General features: G+C 51.2%; 1 protein-coding gene across 1 annotated transcript in view; it reads right to left on the bottom strand.

The window, feature by feature from the left end:
• Positions 1–3,888: 3,888 nt before the first annotated feature.
• FAT2 (FAT atypical cadherin 2) overlaps positions 3,889–18,734 on the bottom strand; it is a 47,051-nt gene continuing 32,205 nt past the window's right edge. Inside the window, exons 17-23 of the mRNA XM_074916485.1 lie at positions 18,021–18,218; positions 16,115–16,922; positions 15,188–15,333; positions 11,434–11,875; positions 8,748–8,901; positions 6,256–6,848; positions 3,889–5,421 (exon numbers count right to left, since the gene is read on the bottom strand). Of these exons, the coding sequence (XP_074772586.1) occupies positions 4,889–5,421; positions 6,256–6,848; positions 8,748–8,901; positions 11,434–11,875; positions 15,188–15,333; positions 16,115–16,922; positions 18,021–18,218 (2,874 nt within the window). The 3' untranslated portion in view covers positions 3,889–4,888. The remainder of the gene's footprint in view (positions 5,422–6,255; positions 6,849–8,747; positions 8,902–11,433; positions 11,876–15,187; positions 15,334–16,114; positions 16,923–18,020; positions 18,219–18,734) is intronic.

Here is an 18,734-nt window from a genome sequence, read left to right as displayed (position 1 = left end):
AAATACAAGGGCTAGGGGAAGTGGGGACGTCTATGGGAGAGCAGGAGACCTGGAGCCCAGCAGGCAGCTGGGGTCAGACCCTGTGCATTTCTCACCCCTGCAGCAGCATACAAGACTTCTCCTTCTGCTGAGGGTTTCAAATAGAAGTATTTCAGTTTTGCTGCTCTGGAAATACAATTTTTATTTCTGACTGCACTGGTACAAGTAGGTTATGGGCAGAGTCTTTTATAGGGCTTGCTGGGCTTGGCTTTTCTCTCTGCCCCAGCAAAGCTGCTCCTTGGCTGTGTCCTGGGATGCAGCAGCCTGGTTTATGTCAAAGGTGGGGCTGGAAAAAGCCTGGCATGTGCCGATGGCAGCAGCATGGTGGATGCTGAGCTGCTGCTGATCTGCTCGAGAGATCAAAGGAGCAAAAGCCAGCCCGTGCTTGGAGACAGCTGGGCACCATGCCAGCATTGCTGCAGCTCGGCTTATCCTCACGCTGCTGAAAAATTCATGCCATTGCTGTGTGTCATTAGCAGGGCTCTTTGGGCAATCAGTGCTATAAAAAAGTTAATCTCTTGAAGCTGTGGTAGAAAAGTCTCCTTAAAGCATGGTGGAGAGTGTGGCCCGTGGAGGGGGATTGGAGGCCACCTGAACCCCAGGGTGGGAGCAGTGGCTGAGCGCAGGCAGCTCCTGGTGGTTGGGGTATTTCTGACTGTGGAGAGTCACCATGGCTGCATCCACAACCGTCCTTTCTTCCAAGGGTTGAGCGCTGCAGGGCTGCAGCCATTCCATGAAAGGGCTTTGCTGAGGCTGCCCCTTCCAGGTGTCACTTAGCAAAGCATCGCTTCTGACAGCCAAGGCAACCCTGGGGAGTTAAAAATCAAGAAGTCTAAAGGAAAATATAATCGCTGTTATTTGTGCTGCTTCCTCTTGGAACAAGGGTGGGAAGGTGGCAGGGTGACAGCCTGGCCACCCCTCAGAAACCTGCCCACACCCTGAGCCAGCAGCACTGGTGGGTCCCTGCTGGGATACCACTTGTGCCAGGACTCATGCCATCCCACTCTGCTGGAGGTGCTGGAGAGCTAAGGCACAAACAGGCTTGTGAGCAGAAAACAGGCGTAAAGCAGGTGAATCCCATCTTTTCCTCTGGCCATAGAAAACGCTACTTCCCCAGCAGGCCTGGGGATGGCAACCTACCCTTCACAACACCCCATCAGCACACAGGGGGTGAGACTGCTGTGGGGACTCATCTGCAGTTAGAGTTTTATTAAATATAGCCACAGGGAACTGCAAAACTCAGAAGCCCATCCCCGCAGAGAAAACCAGCTGGGGACCTGCAGAGGTGCAGCCAAGTGCTCCCTCCCCTGGCTTTAATTTGGGATTAACCCCAGCTGTGGTGGGTAGCAGGGAGGGGGGGAGGCCAGGTGATGCTTGTCCTGCAGTTTAGGCAGTGGGGGGCTGCTCTGCTGTTCCCTTCTTGGCCTCTCTGCGTGATGAGCCCCCCTCAAGCGAGCAGGTAGGATGCTGTGCTATCCCTGGGGTGTTTTGGGGGGTGGGGTGAGCTCCTGGTTTGGGATGTGGAGCTGGTGGTAGGAGTTGCAGCCTGTGGTGCTGGGGCAGCGTAAATGTTGTGTGGTCAGACTGGGGGTTTGGAGCAGTGTGCTGTACTCGGGAGTTTCTTCTGTTGCTTGTGCTGCTCCTGTCCAGAGGCAGCCCCGGTCTTGGGCCCATCAGAAATGTCTTTGCACTCTGTCTACAAAGTGCTTTAGCGTTGTAGGGTAATTGAAGCTGGCAAGGACCTTGGGAGGTCTCTCCTTCAACCTTCTCCAGACTGAAGCAACTCTTAGAATTAGGAAAAAACCCTCTTTTTTTCTCACACCTCCCCCAGGATCTCTCCTGTGCTTCTCCACAAAGCCCACTGATGTCTGAGCTTAGAAATGCTGTGCCCAGATTAATGCACAGGGATCGTGCTCTTTTAGGACGAAGGTGTTGAGAGGGATTTATTATGTAAACCCAAACAGCTAAAATATCAGTCCTAATCCAGGTAGGGACTGATTTCTGCTGAGCAGAGCTGACTCCCAAAGAAGGAGGCTGTATTTCTTTGTACACCTTGGGGTAACTGAGAGCCTGGGCCACCTGGCCCTGGGGCTGGTTCCAGTTTGTAGCTGGGTTGTCCCCTGAGAACATCCCTGTGTGTCCCAAATGCAATCCCCTTTCCCTGCTTTTGGTTCCAGCAGGGGATGTGAATAGCAGGTTTTTTCACATGTGCTGGTTGTCTGTGCCAAGCATCTCTACTTGGGTGTCCCAAGCCCCCCTGTCTTTATGCCCGTTCTTGCGTGCCCTCCCCCAGTTCAGCACTAAGGCATGCAGCAGTTGAGAAAGCCAAAACTTTGAGGCTTGGGTCAGTAAGCACTGGGAGAGTGGTTTCTGGGATGGGGTTCATGGGAAGTGTAATACCGATGTTGTTGGGGGGTGTAATAGGTATTTAAGACTCAGACATACCCCTTCACTGGTGCCTGGGGGTGCTGCTGTATGGACAGTCCTTCTGAACCTCCCAGGCACAACCCTGTGGTGTTCCTAGTGCTGCTGCAGTGAAAATGCAAGCAGAGCATTACAAGAAATGGCTTCTGTTTTATTCTGGTATGGGGAAAATGAGCACATGGGAGACTTCACATGTCTTTGCTCTTAGGAGTAGCAAATGAGGAACAGGTAATTTGGGGCTGCGTGAATTATAGGTGCTTGGCTGCCACAGGGGAGAATGTGGCTTTGCCCTTGGCCAGGAAGAGGTCTGGGGAGTCTGAAGCAAACCTCTCTGTGCACCCACCTCCTGCACCCAAACAGTCGTTCGGGGCTCCCAGATGATGCTCTGGTCCTTGTTGTGAGCAAGAAATTTAATGATGTCTTCTTCTGGCCCTGTGTGTTAGTGTTCTGAGGTGTTCCCACTTGTACTGCCTGGATTTCCTTTCAACTGCCGTCTAATAAATACACTTACAGACACACGGGATGGGCTGATGTGCACCGACATGTTACTGCCTTGCTCTAGCCTATGCTGGCATCTTCCCCACAGGGCTGTTGAATTAACCGAGTGTTTTACGAGTATTTCCCCATTGCTAGCTGGGCCATGGCATGACTGCTGGACAGCAAGCCTGAGGGAGTGTCAGCAGTGACGAGCCTGGGGTTTTTGGTGAAAAAATAGTTGTCAAAGTGCGTGAGAGTTTTGAGAGGTGAAACAGGCAGTGCTTTGGGAGGCTGTGGGGGTGGCTGGTGGGTGCTGGAGGAGTGGCAAGCTGCCCTGATGCCCAGGGGAGGCTCGGGCAGGGGTGTGGGACTGTGGGCAGGGTTTACAGGTGCTGGGGCTGGCTGCTGTGTCCCACAGAGCCTGTGCTGGGTGTTTTGGGGACCCATCTGCAGATACGCTTCAGTCAGGTGTGTTTTCCAGGTTAACTGGGTGATAGCCGTCTCCTTAAGGGCTGTGGTTTTACTTTCAGAAATTAGATGAATTTCTGTTTTCCCAAGTGTGGTTGGGGATGGGAATCAAGGCAGGGCTTGGATTTGGGTCCTTTAACCTCTTTTCTCCTGAGCTATCAGATAAGGGAGGCTTGTGCCTTTCTGAAGTGAGGCAGGCTACTGTGGGTCTGCCTCCTTCCTCTGGCCCTTATAGGATCTTCAAAGATGCATTGAACTTGCTGTCTTGGTACTTCTCTGAAGGCTCAAGAGGCTGAGGGTGCTGGTGTCCAAAATAAGCTGCTATTCCCTGGGCTGCCCTTGGCTGGAGCTAGGCAGGGATGTCCTATTTACAAGAGAATCCCCGAGTTACAGGATAAAATCATAGTAAAAAAATCCAAACTCTTTTAATACTTTCCAAAAATCAACAACAAAAAAGTTACATCAAACAACCGACCAAAGAAAACCTCTCACAAAGAAACAATACATTTCCAAGCACAAGGACATACAGGCAAACCCACACTCAACGGCCTCAGTGCCCCGTCTTGGATAGGAGAAGCCACGTGGTGCTGGCCAGTTTTTCTGGGATACACTGGGGAGCCCCGGCTGGGTGGCAGGACCATGTACCGTTATGTTCAGCATGGGACCACGACAGCCACGGGGCACATCTGTGCTCCCATCCTTGGGGCAGGGTCTCCCTTACTCCCGTGAGTGCAGCCCAGCTGGGTAGGGGTCTTGCTTTGCTGCTAGCTGCACTGGTTTGAGTCTGCGAGTGGTTCCTGGTGTGATGAAGCTTGTTGCTTGGTTTTTCTATGGAAACAGACATTTATTTTTTTTCTTGGACGTCTGTTGGCCAAGTGAGGGACGTGCTGATGGGACCAGCTGCGTTCCCTCATCTCTCTCCCTGCATGGGCAGAAGACATAGAAGAGGGTTTGCACCAGCTGATCCATTCCACTGGACAAACTGTTGGCTTGATGCAAGCCCTTGGAGCCAGAGCTGGGGGTAGGGAGCCTCTGCTATCCCACCTGGGGTACTCCCAGGCTGTGCATCACTAGTCCTTTCACACCTTCTCCACCACGACTGCTGCCATGCTTGCAGAGCTTGCCCTCCTCCTCCTCATCATCCCTGTGGCCTGGGGTGGGAGGAGGTGGCATGCTGTGGCCCTGCACAGTGTCAGAGGAAGTCCCCTTGGCAAGGAGGCAGGTTAGTCATTGGCATCCCAGGAGCATCCTCCGTGTCCTGGCAGTGGCTGGAGCATTTCCCCTCTGTTTGCAGCAGGAGCACCATGGAGGGCAGTGGGGGGAAAGATCCAGCCAAGTTACAACCCAGCCGTGCAGGAGGAGATGCTGCAAGCTGGGCAGGGGGACACGTAAACCTCCCTTCAGCAGCACATGCCAGCCTCCTGCACACTGTTCTGTGTGGAGATGTGCTTCTCTTCTCATCTCGACAATGAGCCCCCTGTTAAAACATCACCTCCTCGCAGCTCCCATAGTCACTCTCCACCATGTCGGAGCCCTCGTAGTTGGGGGGTGGAAGGGGCTGGGCTCGGATGCTGGGCTGGTGGCCCACCTCACAGTCTGCGTAGGAGGGCTGGGCCACACTCAGGCGCATGCTCACCCGCTTGTAGCCGGGTTCGGGCTGGTACGGGATGCCTTCACCGTGCACCAGCTGGGCTGGGTAGTAGCTGATGGCCGTATATTCGTTCTGGCACTGGGAGGCTCCCATGTCCACCGGGCCGAGGGGCAAGAAGTCCTCCAGGTTCTGGTTGCTGTAGCGGGGTGGGATGGGGGCCCGCTTGTTGCTCTGGTCCAGCGGGAAGGGAAAGCCCCCGTAAAGAGCAACCGGCTCCGTGTCTGCCGGCGGAGGAGGCGGTGGGGGGAGAGGAGGCTGGGAGGAGGATGGAGGGGGGCCTTGAATGATCTCATAGTGTGAATATTCCTGGACATCCGATGACAGATACCGGGGGGGCCAGTAGGTTGTTTCTGCTGGGTAGACTGGAATAAAAGAGAGTTGTGTTAGCTGAAGTTCAAGCTGTTGTTCTGCCTCTCATGCCCTCCCGCTAATTCATTTTGTAGACTCTGAGCCTGCAGGAGGTGTGACAGACCAGGAAAGAGAGAAGTGGGGACAGGGGAGTTGCAGTTTCTGCTGTGGGAATTAAGGGGACCTGAGGGCACCCATGGCTGTGCTGAGGCAGTGTTTCCACCAGCCTTCAGGCATCCACCACTCTAGAACCCAAAAGACACAATTCATCATGCCATTTGGATGTGAGCAGCTTGCTCTGCTCCCATCCTTTCATCATGTGAGTGATCCACTGGATCTCTCCCTTCCCCTGTAGTTACACTTGTGAACGCTCTTCTGAAAGTGTACACTGGTGGTGAACTCCTGCATGGGGAGAAAGCAGTAACCTTGCTGTCTGCAGCCATGCAAGCTGTTTCCCTGAGGGTGTGATCCCTCTGCCTAGGAGTGTTGATGCAAATGCCTCCCTTAAAATCCTAAAAATCAGTGTGAGTTTTAATTTTCTCCCCTTAGTTTCATTATTCTCTTTTATAGGGTCTTTTGACCCAGGATATATGGGAATCCAGGCTATGCATTAAGAGTTTCCTTGTTGATTGTGTATGTGGGTGAGCAGGTTAAAGCTAAAAACAGATATACTGGTGAGCAGGGAGGGAAGAGCCAATAAAGGACCTATAGCAGGTCTTGGGCAGCATTTGCCTGTGCTTTGCTTGGCTTTAACCAAGACAGTGGGTCCCTCGTATTTGCAAACCTTAGATCCACTTCACAAGGGGAAGAAGGATGTGTAAGAGCAAGGAAAAGCTGTGGCTACTGACCCATCTCCTCCCTGGCCCAGGTGCACTTGATGAAGGACTCGTTGTCAGAGTTGGAGGGGGGTGCAGCGGGGGGCAGGTTGGGTGCCACACTGCACACGATGGTGCCCCGGTGCTTTGGGGCGTTGGCTGAGTTGAAGGTGACAAATTCAGGGGTGCTGGTGGGTTTGCGCTGCTCCGGCGTGGCCCGGTCCAGGTTGTTGTGTGCTGTGTCGCTGAGGATGTTGAGCTCGATGGGTGGCACGGCTTGGGTGCCCACACCCACGCTCTTGGAGAACTCACTCTTGGAGAGCAGGTCGGGGTCCTCCCGGGCCACAGGCTTGTGTGCCTTGGCCCGGTGGCGAAAGCGCTTGCGGATGAACACAAAGGCCACGGTCAGGATGACCACCCCCAGCACGCCAGCTACGATCTCCGCGATCTCCTCGGGGCCCACCGCCCACTGCGTGGGCACGATGGCGGGGGTGATGATGGGCTGCGTGCAGTACTCCCCTTGGTAATCCAACGGGCAGATGCAGTGGACAGAGCCCTGGTTGCTCACGCAGCGCCCGGCATTTCGGCATGGGTTGTCTCGGCACTCCTCGGCCATCTTCTCGCACCTGCGGGTAGGAAAGGATGGAGACAGCCACCATCAGCCTGGGGATGCAGCTAAAACTGTGTCATCCTGTTCAGGGCTCTGACTCACACCAGCCAAGGGTGCTCCATCCCTTGCTAGACTCGTGCTACCTGCCTCTCCTGGCAGAGAACTATGATATTTGAGTATAAACCGATGCTTTTCAGGAGACCCATGTTTTACATGATGATCCTATTTTTCAGTCATATGCAGCAAATCAAACCAGGGGGCTTCCTGCCTCAGGGAATACCTGGAGTTTCTAGGGCTAACACGGCATAGAGAGGTGCTCCTGTCCTGTTAAATTAGGGAGCTCAGCATCACTCTGAGATGTATTAAACTCTTACAAAGTCTCATATGTCCTCCAGGCTCTGTGGGGTCTCAGGATCATCTGTGGATGTCTGCAGGTTGCAGCAAACATTTGGGGAACTTCTAGCCTGAGAATGGGCATCCTCGTTGAACAGGCTGTTTTGGCATTTTATGGAGCATCTGCAGAACTGAGACTGAATTTCTGATTCCCTGTCCTGTTCCACCTCACACAAACATTCCCCAACAGTAAGGGGGAACCTTTCCTTTCACAGTAATGATCTCCCCATGCTAGGGGGAATATACAAAGTACTATGTTTTGTTGGCTTTCCTTCCTTTTTTTTTCTTACTGAACAAACTGTGAGGTTTGGGCTCCTCTTGATTCTTGGTGTTTTAGGATGTGTGAGCTGGTGTGTGTAACATGAACCCACAGGCTCCAGCTGGACAACTGATGGTTTCAGATATTACACTGCCACCTAATGCTCAGCTACATGCTTTTATTTCAAGAATTGCACAAATAATTTCTGCTTTGCATTGATTCAAAGGACCAGTGTCCATCCTGGCTAAATGTCTGAGGCAGAAGGATGACCTGGATGTGATGCTGTTGGAGCCTGTGCTGGGCATTTCTCACCAGGCTGGGCTGGAGGCAGGGTGGGGGCTTGGAGGGGTGTGTGGCTGCCGTGGGTAATGCTGAGCAGCAGAGCAGCCTCTGGGCCTGGGTAAATTCTCTAACTGCAGCTATTTGGCAAGTGTGCACTGACATTTCATATATGGGAAATGTATCCAAGCTGTACCACTGATAGTGAGAACTTAAATGTGATATGAACCATAGGGTTCAGGGCCAAAGCCAAACACTCTGACACCTTGTGATAATGGGGACCTGTAGGCTCTCTGACAGGAGAGGGGGAATGGCATCCTGTGCCTACCTTTCAGTGTAGTCCACTATCCTGAGCTGAGCTTTGAAGTGGATGAATCCTGGCTGTGACCTGGGAGATAAATTCCCCTTGGATGGGCTCTGCAGAGCTGGTCCTGGGCAGAAGCAGCCCTTTTAGCACCCAGGGTGGGTGTCCCAGCTGCTGAAGGAGGAGGCAGCTTACAACTACGCTATCCAGCCTCCCCTCAGCCTCGGAGCATCCCCATGCCACCCAGGGCAGTGCCTGCCAGCACCCTGCTGCCAGGATGCCCCTGTCCCAGCCAAGCTCAGCTCCACTGGAGTGGAGCAGCATGTGGGGAGAGACCCTCCCCTCGCAAGGAGAGGCTCTGAACCTGCACCAAGCACAGCATCTGCAGGCATTCCAAGCATCTGCGAGGAGAGGAGATTTTTTCTTGTTTTCCTCCTGCTCAGAGGAGATGGGCACAGAGAAGCAATGACCACATGATGGCAGAGCTATTTATGTCCTGGTCTGCTCACCTCTGCTTTTGGACACTTTCCTGCTGCAGTGCTCAGGTACACACGATTTGTAATTAATCCTAGAGTGTCTGGATCTAGTGAGCTCCAGAAACGTGCAATACTTGCTGGTAGAGATTGTGTTTTCAGCCTAACATGGAAGATGACCCATCCCAACGCCTTCCTGGACCTTACCTTTCGCCCAGGTACCAGTCAGGGCAGTGGCAGGAGTAGCCGGTGGCGGAGAGGGTGCAGGTTCCCCCGTGCAGGCAGGGCTTGGACTCGCAGGGACTGTCCCCAAGCTCACAGCGCTCACCAGAAAACAACCCGGGGCAGATGCAGGTGTAACCTGGAGAGGGTGAGAGAGTGCCATACAGAGACTATCCGTGTAGAAGAACTAACAAGAGCAGGGAGGAGCAGTGTCTGCTGCTGCTGGTACCCACAGAGGGCTCAATCCAGCCACCTAAGCATAGGTCCTTGCTGCTCCCGCAGGTGCTGTGGGGCAGCCAAGCCATCCACGGAGGGCTGGTGGGTACGTTACAGGACCTGAAGGAGTTGCTGGAGGCTGGGTGGCCACTCTGGGACAACACAATGGCACTAGAGAGCTATTTAAGCAGCAAGTCAAGCCTGTCCTCTCCTGATACTGACCCTCTCCTAGGAGGGATGCATTTGGGGTACAGTTTATTGCATGGAGAAGCTAGGGGGACAAATCCAAGTTAAAGGAAGGGGAGCCTGGCTGGCTGATTCACAGTTTCTGACTCTGCTAAATGCAATATTCTGTAACTTATTGTTCTCTGAAGTCTTTGGTCCTGTGAGTTCTCGCGGTATGAAGCGCCTGTCTCAACACGTCGGGTTTCTCTTGCCTACAGAAGGTGTTTGCTTCGCAGCCAGAGAGAAACCCAGCATAGCCAGGGACTTGGAGGGGACTGCTACTGGTTGCATTTTTGGCTGCTGTTTAGTGTAGCCCGAAGCATGGGAATGTCCCTGGCTGTGCTGAGCTCCTGCTAGTCACTCGTCTGGTGGTGCTGTGCAGGAAGTTCAGCGTTTCCACCTTGCACCATGCTTGGAAAGTCTTTGCTGCTCATGCGCAAGCTAAACATCCCTGCTTTAGAGCACAGGGTGAGCAAATGTAGATCTGTTTCCACACGCGTGTTAGTGGTTGTACAACCAAGGCCGTGCTGACGCTTGTGCAGCAGGCGCTGGACACTGCCTGTAGGGCTGCGTGTGCCCAAACACAAGTGTTCCTGGAGGTGGGGGTTCACATGTGTTTGCACCTGTGGTCCTGAGCACTGTGGTTGATGTGGTGCCTGGTCTGGCTTTGACCCTTTCCGCACAGATGGGTTCTCACGCGGCCACGTGGCTTACCTGGGCTTGCTTGCAGAGACATGTCTTTGCCTGTACATGTAATCCCACGCCTGAGATCCCTGGGCAGAGTTTTGCATAAACTCGCGCTGCATGCCCGTGGTCTCCAGGACTGAGCCCACAATGCTCAAGGAAGCCAAGCACCCAGGATAACCTCACAAACTACAACGTCCCCTGAGCAACCCCTTCCCTGCAGCAGTGTCCTGCATGATTCTGACGGTGGCCATGTCCCACAGGCTCTTTCCTGGGCTGTTGGGCCATTTGCAGGAGAACTTGATCACCTTGGAAGGAAACTGGGAAGGGCACTGGATGATTAGTAGATTATTAGTGATTCTCCTCTTCCCCCCTCTCGTTGTGTGCTCTCTGCAAAGCAAGCAGGTGATGTCTTGACTTAGGGCAGAGATGAGTTTTCACCTTGTGGGCTTTGAGCCCCTTTCAGCCCAGCCAGAGGGGTTTTCTGTGTGGAGGGTCTCAGGGCTAAGGCTGGGGCACAAGTGCTAGCCAGGCTAACTGTTTGGTACGGATACACCTTGTGTCAAACAAGTTCATCTGAACCAGGCAGCTGCTGAGTCGACAGGGCTGGGAATGTTGTTCCCAGAGGCTCCGGGCAGGGCAGGAGGAGGTGTGTTGCCTCCTCCGTCCTCACTTGTTCGCTGGGCAAGGTGTGGGCTTTGGCTATGGCCCCAAAGAGCACAGAGCTGCAGGAGGAGCTTCTGTCCCACGCAGCAGTCTGGAAAGCACCCCTCTGCCCCAAGGAAGGACCAAAACGCAGACACTATCTATCTCGATAGAAGGGGTGTTATGGGGTGCAGCCCTGCGCGCTGGAAGCTAGGACATGGGTGTAGGGCAGTGACACAGGGTGGACATTACTGGGAGTGGTTCCTCCCCCAGAGGCCAATGCAAACTAGCCCTGTCCCTGTGATACAGCTCGCTACAGGGAGACCCTCTGATGGGAGGAATGGGGCAGTAGTGAGACTGTCTTTGGGTATCAAACCTCTGTTGAGCACGGGCACCCCATGTTAGCCTGAGACTCTTGGATTTGAGCTTACGGTTTTCCCATATCCCATCCCATACCCCTGGGGAGTCACTGGCTGCAGTGGGAGTAGACCAAGGCCTTGGCTTAGAAACAAGCCAGATACCATCACTGTATGATCCCATCTTGCCTGATCCCAGCCTCGCTAATGTCTCCTTAAGCAAAGAGGATACAGAGGGGTGGGTGGAATCTCTATTTGCATTTGAGTTTTTGGCAACTGCTGCACTCTCCTAGGTCATGCACACTGCTTAGAAACACCTTCCTGCCCTCCGGGCCAAGGTCTGCTGGTGAGAGCCAGGATGATGATCTCATACCCCCCAGCTGCTGCTGCACTGAGTCAGCTACCACTTGAGGTTCCCTGGGACAGGGGACTTCTGATTGTCCCCTGGAATAGCCCCTGGCATAGGGATGAATGAAGATGTTGTATCTTTCCCTCCCCTCACTGCTTATTGCTCTCCTATTGCTCTGTGTGGGATGTTCACATACCTCCTCCATGAGTTTCGGAGCACATCCCGTTGTTGAGGCATGGGTTGCTGCTGCAGGCGCCAGTGGGGGAGCAACACTGCTTTATCCCCACCTCCTCCATGACTTCCTTTGATTGCCCTTTTCCAGGTAGGAGAACCACTTCTTTGCCATTAATTGCAACCACATCCAAGCAGCCCCTGAACCCCCTTGTGACTCTCTGGGACTGGAGTGGCTGCCAGAGGCCCCCAAAAACCAGGTCTCGTCTGCCCTGGGAGATAATGCAGGTCCCTGGCAGCTGGAGAGAGGCGTTTCCCAGGCCATCGATGAGCAGGCGGACAGACGTATTCTTCACCTCCAGGAAGACCGAGTGCCACTCGCCATCACTCACAAAACGTGAGGAGGAGAGGTTCCCAGTGTAGTTCCCCCTGCAGCTGTACCCAAGTTGAGGCACTCCATTAACCATCTGCAAAAGACACCCCAGAAGTCAGGGTTAGCTGTGGTACAGGTGGCTGCTCTTCATGGAGGCTTTCAACACTTCTCCTGCTGCCTGTTCCCCTCCCTTCCTGCCTAAGAGAGTCAGGATGAATCCTGATTTTCAGACTCCAGGAATTACCAGGTAGACAAATTCAGCCCCTTTCACTCATATTAAGCTATGCATGGATCAATTAAAGCCTGTTTAAGTGACTGCAACCTTCTTTCTTTTGCAAAACACCTTCATCTTTCTGGCACGATTTCACCTGTGGTCCTTCCCTGCAACCTTTGACCAGTGCGCAGGGAGGGAAGCTCATTTTTTCATGTAACAGTACAGAGCTGTGTGATCATGCACTCCTGCAGCTGCTTGCCCCTTCTTCCCCCTTTCTGAGCCTAATCAGAGCCCTGGTATTGAGACTATCCGTTACTCCATCACCAGTCACAGATGGACTCTTGTTCTGGGCCATGTGGCCTTTACTCTGTTCTCACTGTCTCGTTAGTGGTGGGGAAGGTGCTGGAGCAGTTGCCCCTTTGGCATGGGTGAGGGTGCTGAAAGGATCTTGCTGAGCACTGACAGCTTTTTCTGGAGGAGGCAGTGAAAGGAATTACTGTTGTACCCAGCTCCCAACCAGCATGCTGGAAAGCCAGGCCAAAGCTGCTGACAGGGGTTGCAATCCAATCCCTGATATCCAGCAAACAGGAGGGAGACAAGATATTGAGCTGCTAAGTGAACCACACCAGTGTCTTCTGCATTAAACTGGGACATCAGAAATTCCTGTTTGTAGCCCAAGATTAATTTTTAAAACTCATATGGAAGAAGGAGAAAGGAAAGGTTAGCTCTGCTGTTTCAGGGTGAAGACAGGAGTTAACCTCTCTTTCCCCTTTTTCTCCCCAGTGCTTTGTTGATTAAACCTCTCATAAAAGCCAGGAGTCTATGGAGGAGAAGAGAGATGGAACAAAGCATTCATGGAAAACTAGCAGATCTTGCTATGTAACATCAAACAATTCATCCCAGACAAAAGAGATCTCCATGGGGGGCATTAGGGACAGCTAGGAGTGGTGATGCTTGGAGAGGCTAGAAGGGGAGGAGTGATTATGGACTACACTGAACTCTAGAGGAAACTACATATGGTATGAGATGATATGGTCAAAAGGGGTCAAAAGCAGAGCAGGACAACAGTTAACTCTTAGAGAAGCCCGTCGTATAAATAAATCCCAGTGGGAGGAGAGAGCAGCTGCTGAAGGAAAGAGAAAGGAGGTGCAGCTGGCAGATGCCATGGAAGGGCCTCAGGGCAGCATGTGTGTAAATCTCTTTGCACAATTGGCAAGTGCACCAGAGAACTCTGTCACTTCACTTTATCTAAAGGAACATGATTTCACTTCAGATGGGTCTGTAGATTGGGCTTATCAACTTCTGGGGCTGGGAGACAGCTAAGAACTCAATTCCCTCGAGCAAGAACTGACAGACTGCCAAGTCTTTCCCAGCTTGCCTGGTTTGCCATGCTCTTGCTGCAACCTATTTCTGAACAAAAGGAGAGCTTAGTGATTGGAGGGGTGATGACGTGCATGCCCTTGGGAGAACTCATCGTCTTCACCAAATCTACAAACCATTGGTTATTATTCTTTCAAAGCTTTGGTTCATACCTAGAGTGCTGCAGTCTACAGAGCTTAAAATCTTGAGGGATTCCTTCAGTTTTTTCAGGCTGGATGGTCTAGAAAAGCTTTGATCCCTGAGATATTGCTAATAAAGTGAGACAGGGAAGAAATAATTCACAGGCAACTTCATGGTGGAGGCTTTATGAATGTTTCCTATTGAAAAGAGACATCCAGGTACAGGAGATCATGGGCACACTGAAGCCCATCAATAATGTCTTTTCTCCACTGACTCTGTGTATTAGGCCTGGCACAGTAGTTTCCTGACATCTCATTCTTTCTGAGAACCATCTGGAGTGCCGGACTCCTGCTGAACTACTTGGTGACTCCCCTTCCCAGAGATGGGGTAGAAAGCTAGAGACCCTTCTTGAAAAGCTAAGTTTTTCTCATCCGCCCTTTACAGTGCAGCTTAAAGTCACTCAGAGATGAGTACAAGACATACGGATGATGTTTCTCTGTTCTTACTCTCAAGGAGAGATGGCTGTGGCAGCAGGAGCTTGCAATATGTACTTTGGGCAGGTCCCTGGGCGTTGGCTGCACTCTGTGCGAGTCTTTTATAACAGTGGAGAGAAAAGGATTTCAAAATAGGAAGATGGGGTTGTGAAACCAATGAGAAGGGATGAGGGAATTCAGGGACAGGATGAATACTTCCAGGTAGGTTACAGTGTGTAGATCTCAACATGATTAGTCTCAGAGATAAATCTCTGTAAGCTGGTAAGTATGTCCTATGATCTTGGTCTCCAGTTAGTCTGAATTTAATTGATGAGGAATATACAAAAACCCTATTCTTTAGTCATCTGCTGCTTTCCTTCTGTTGCCAAAGTGGAAGAGGGAGATGATCTCTGAATGCTGGGTAGATTCACTGTGCAGCCAGAGGGAGGAGAGCAATCAGGCTGAAATGTTCCTGGCTCTGCAGGTGTCTTAAATAGTGAAACTACCTGAAGAATGTGGTTGAAAACAGTGGGGGGGGGGGGGGGGTGAGAAATAGCATTTAAGACCCCTGTTTTGTCTGTTCTGTCCATTACTGTAAAGGACCTTTAATTTGAAGTCCATTTGATTAGGTGTGTGACCTGACTGGCATACGCTCTGATGCAGGTAAAGCTGGTGATATCACTCCTAATCTCAGAGTTTACCTGTGCCCTCCTTATCTCTACCCTGTTACCCCAACCCTCCAGCCCAATGTGGCTGCCTCTTATGCGTTAGGTCGAGCCATAATGTGGTCTGGCAAACTGTGTGTGCGGCGGGGGTCTGACTCCATTCCTAAGGTCTGGGGGGAATTTTGCCCTTTTCCCCAGACCAGTCTGTTTCCACTGTAGCAAACTCCACCTGGTAAATTCTTTGCCCTGAGAGGGATGGAGAAGTAATCTGTAAGGAAAGAAGATGATGTAGATCTGTGATACGGGTGTATGCTGCCTTCACATCAGAGACTAGCATATGCACTCACAGATGTAAAAAATGATTCACTAGTTGTGGTTGCAGCGATTGTCAAACTGTGCTTGGGTCTCACCTGGTTTTCCCAAGTCTTATATTTTTGCTAGATGAATTACTAAGGGTACAAAGTACTGCATCTTCCTTCTGTGATTCCCTTCCCTAAAACAGTAAGTTGGGGTTTTTATGCTGGAAGGGAACCCTTGTGCATTGCAAGACGTACCTCCAAAGTGGCATGGTTGGTCCCGTTAGTGTAGAACACGACAGCATGCAGCTGGTGGGTCTTCAGCCGAAAGTGTATGTGCCAGGACCCGATCTGTGGGTGCTGGTACCAAATGTAGCTGTGACCCCCAAACCTCACAGCCGTTCCTGGAAGGAGAGTGAGTGAAAGGTCTCATCTTTGTCATCCTTGGAGACTATGGACTGTACCAAGCCTTGACTCTTTTCCCAGCCCAACACCATAACTGTCCAGAAACAGTCCCATCCATGGCAACCCGTGTACTGCTGCACTATATCTCCCACAGCTCCCATTTGGAGCTCCCAGTATTTCTTCTATGTACTCAACTGTAAAACAATCCAGAAATATCAGCATGGCATTTTCTGTCTTATAGCAACTGGAAGGTGCCCTCAGCATGTTCTAAAACACCTTCTCATTTCCGCAACCTTAATAAGTCTTTATATTATTCTATCATATCCCCCTACCACTTCTGTCCAAGTGATGCTAACCTCTATACCTGCTCCCTCTATTTCTTGAAGTATTCTAGAATAAGTATAACAAATATTTGGCTTTCCTCAAATTTATCAGTTAGTCTGTGCTTTGCTGAGTCCAGGATCAACACAGGAGCTCGGAGATCAAAATTCTGATCACTGAACTTCATTGCCTGCTAGGTATGAATGACTTTTCCCAATGAGATAAATACTCCTGCTATTAAATACTACCGGAGATTAAAAAAAAAAGCTCAAACCAAACACAACTATGTGAAACTTTCAAGCTCTCAGAGTCTAGATTTGGCTTTGAAATTGCAGGCGGAGTTGTTGGTCATTGGGCAACCTAATTCCAGGGCAAGTCGAGGTGCTTTACAGTGTACTGAAGGAAAACACAGTATGCCCAGGCTTACAGGGCGGGACACTACCAGGAAGGATTGCTCACCGTTGCAAGAACAGATTTGCTCCAAGCTGTGCCGTGGGGTGAGGACGCTGAGTCGGGCAGTGCTGTAAGTAGACATCATGCCTGGGTCCAGCTGGATGGTTTCCTTGCAGACACGGTGGGCACAGTCTGACCCATGACAGGGCACATGAATTGCTTTCTTCATCCGGAGACCGACGAGTTGGTCCATCTCCCCAGCTGACACGGTGAGTTTATTTGCGAGGACTCGAGGCTCGTACAAGGAGCCGTGTGGCTCTCCAACAGCCAAGAGCAGGTCCACTCCATCAGAGGTAGCTGCAGGCTGTAGGCTGGCCATGTGGATGTTTTGGCGCCGGGTGACAAGGATGTTTCCCAGAAATCTCTGCAAGTTGCGCCAATGGTCCCCCACAAACTCCTCGGGGGAGAGGTGGCGGAAGTGTAGCACCACCGCCTTGTCCAAGGCCTCCTGCGTGAAGCACCACACGTGGACGTTGACACTGGTAGTGGCCGTGAATGTACCATCGCTGACTGTCACGTTCAGAAGATAGTGGCCATGAGGAAGCTTGTCCCCAGCAATGATCTTCCCATCTGCAGCTCCAACAGAGAAGAGCCCTTCCTGGGGCACTTCTGCCACCAAAGTGTACACCAGGGTGTCATGGGGGTCTCGGTCTGTGGCATGGATCTTGCCCAGAACGCCACCTCGGAAGGCTTCCTCATTGGTGGTGATGAATATTTCCAGGGGAAGGGCTGAGGGGGCATACTGGCTCTGCTCAGTCACTTGGATATTTATAAAGGCAGATGAGGAAAGGGGAGGGATGCCACTGTCGGAGACCTGCCAAGGAAAACAGAAGGATCTGTTAAGGCCACACACTGACTTACTGTCACCTCCCCTGACTGGATGGGCTGATAAGGTCTTGCGAAGGAGAGCTCCTTGCGGGTAGCAGTGGGTGGAAGCTGTCAGGCAGCAGGTTGGGAATGAAGAAGGAATGGGAAAAATTGGCAGCTGCGTTGGACCTCTGCCTGGAGATGGCCCCAGGGAAATGGCAACATGTCTTCCAGCATGGAGACTGATTCTGTTAGCGGTGGGGTCATGCTCATTTCCCTGTGTACTCATCAGCAGCTGAGGCACGCCTGAGTGGCTCTGATTTCCTGAGGATTAATCATCTTTAGAGATGTTGCCAATCTTTGGGGTTCCATGCATAACTGAGTGTACAAAGATACAAAGCAGTTACACACATCGACACATTTTTTCACCTTCTGAATTATTTAAGTCTATGTGCCACCTCTGAGAGTGTCTGTCTAGAATGACTCATGGAGCCTCAAAATAGAAAAATGTGAATAATCAGATTATAGGATAAGTTTCTCCATAAATTTAGGCAGTTAGTGGTTGAGGTTTAAAACATAATAGTACCTAGCTTTTAGCACAACTACCATTACTGAAGTATGTGCTTTACATGTAATTATCCTTTTGTTTGTAATGGACTACCCTTACTGATAACACTGAATATTAATTAATTCACTCTGCAACAACAGAATAACAGAAATCCTCTTTGAAGAGGAACTTAAACCACTTCTTAAATGACCAGGATACTTGGAGAAAGTTTGCAGGATCAGATCCAGGTCTCACTTTAAACTGGAACTCACTAGAATGATGCTGGGAAAAGCATCTGTCCAAGGAAACAACTGACAGTATTTCTCATGATCGTATTATCTAGTTTTATCAGTGAAGAAGCTTGCCCCCAGATTCTTGTGGGCAGACTGTGTAGAGAAATGAAGTCTGGATCTGGCTCCAGTCTGCACAATTTGTTCCTGGATTGGATTTCTCCAAAGCCAGAGATATTTGCATCCAGCTGTGCCATCCTAATCCCATTTTGTTGCTACTTAATCTGACTGGGGAATCTGGATACCAGGACGGTAAAGCAGGCTCTACCTGGACTTGTAATAGGTACTGTTCTTTTGTTCTTCTGTTCAGGATGGATGATGTCACCAGCAGACCATTTTGGGTGACATCAAAAGCCTTCCCATCATTGCCCTGGGTGATCTGGAATGAGAATGGTGGTCCATTTTCTGGGGAGTCTCTGTCGCTCATAATCAGCTCCAGGACGCTTGTACCCACGGGAGCATTCTCCTGAAATGAGGAAAGATGCTAGTGAGATAGACAAGCAAAGAGAAAAGGCCCAGGGGAACCCACAGTGCCCCTTGAGCTGCTGGATCAGGAACACGGAGACAGATCCCACAGCCCATGTGCGTGTCTCCAGTACATGCAGACAGATTTGCCAGAAATGGCAGAGACCCAGTGGGGGCAAGGGACCCCCTTTCATGGCATTATGTATGTGGCAGCTAAGTGTTTACAGTTGAGCTGCTGCCCCTGCTTTGCCCTTGACTCTGACAGGGCAGATGAAAGCATGTTTTGTGTGTGTTTCTTTCAGAGAATGTATAGGTGTTTTGAGTCCAAGTGACAACTGGGCTTCATCTGGCAGACATGATGCTGCTTGACCATGTGCTTGGGTCTGTTCTTTATGTTGTGGTGTAGACATGGATGATTGCAAGGGAGAAAGGGGCTGCAGGTCAGGCTCAGAATATGTGAAAAGCTCTGTGCTCTCTGTGCTAAAAGGACAGGAGGTGCCTGAAGCTATTGGAATGA

The sequence above is a fragment of the Athene noctua genome, chromosome 12 (genome assembly GCF_965140245.1).
Source record: "Athene noctua chromosome 12, bAthNoc1.hap1.1, whole genome shotgun sequence".
NCBI classification, from domain to species: domain Eukaryota; kingdom Metazoa; phylum Chordata; class Aves; order Strigiformes; family Strigidae; genus Athene; species Athene noctua.
Note: the sequence above shows the minus strand (reverse complement) of the source record. Positions and strands in the feature narration are given on the sequence as shown.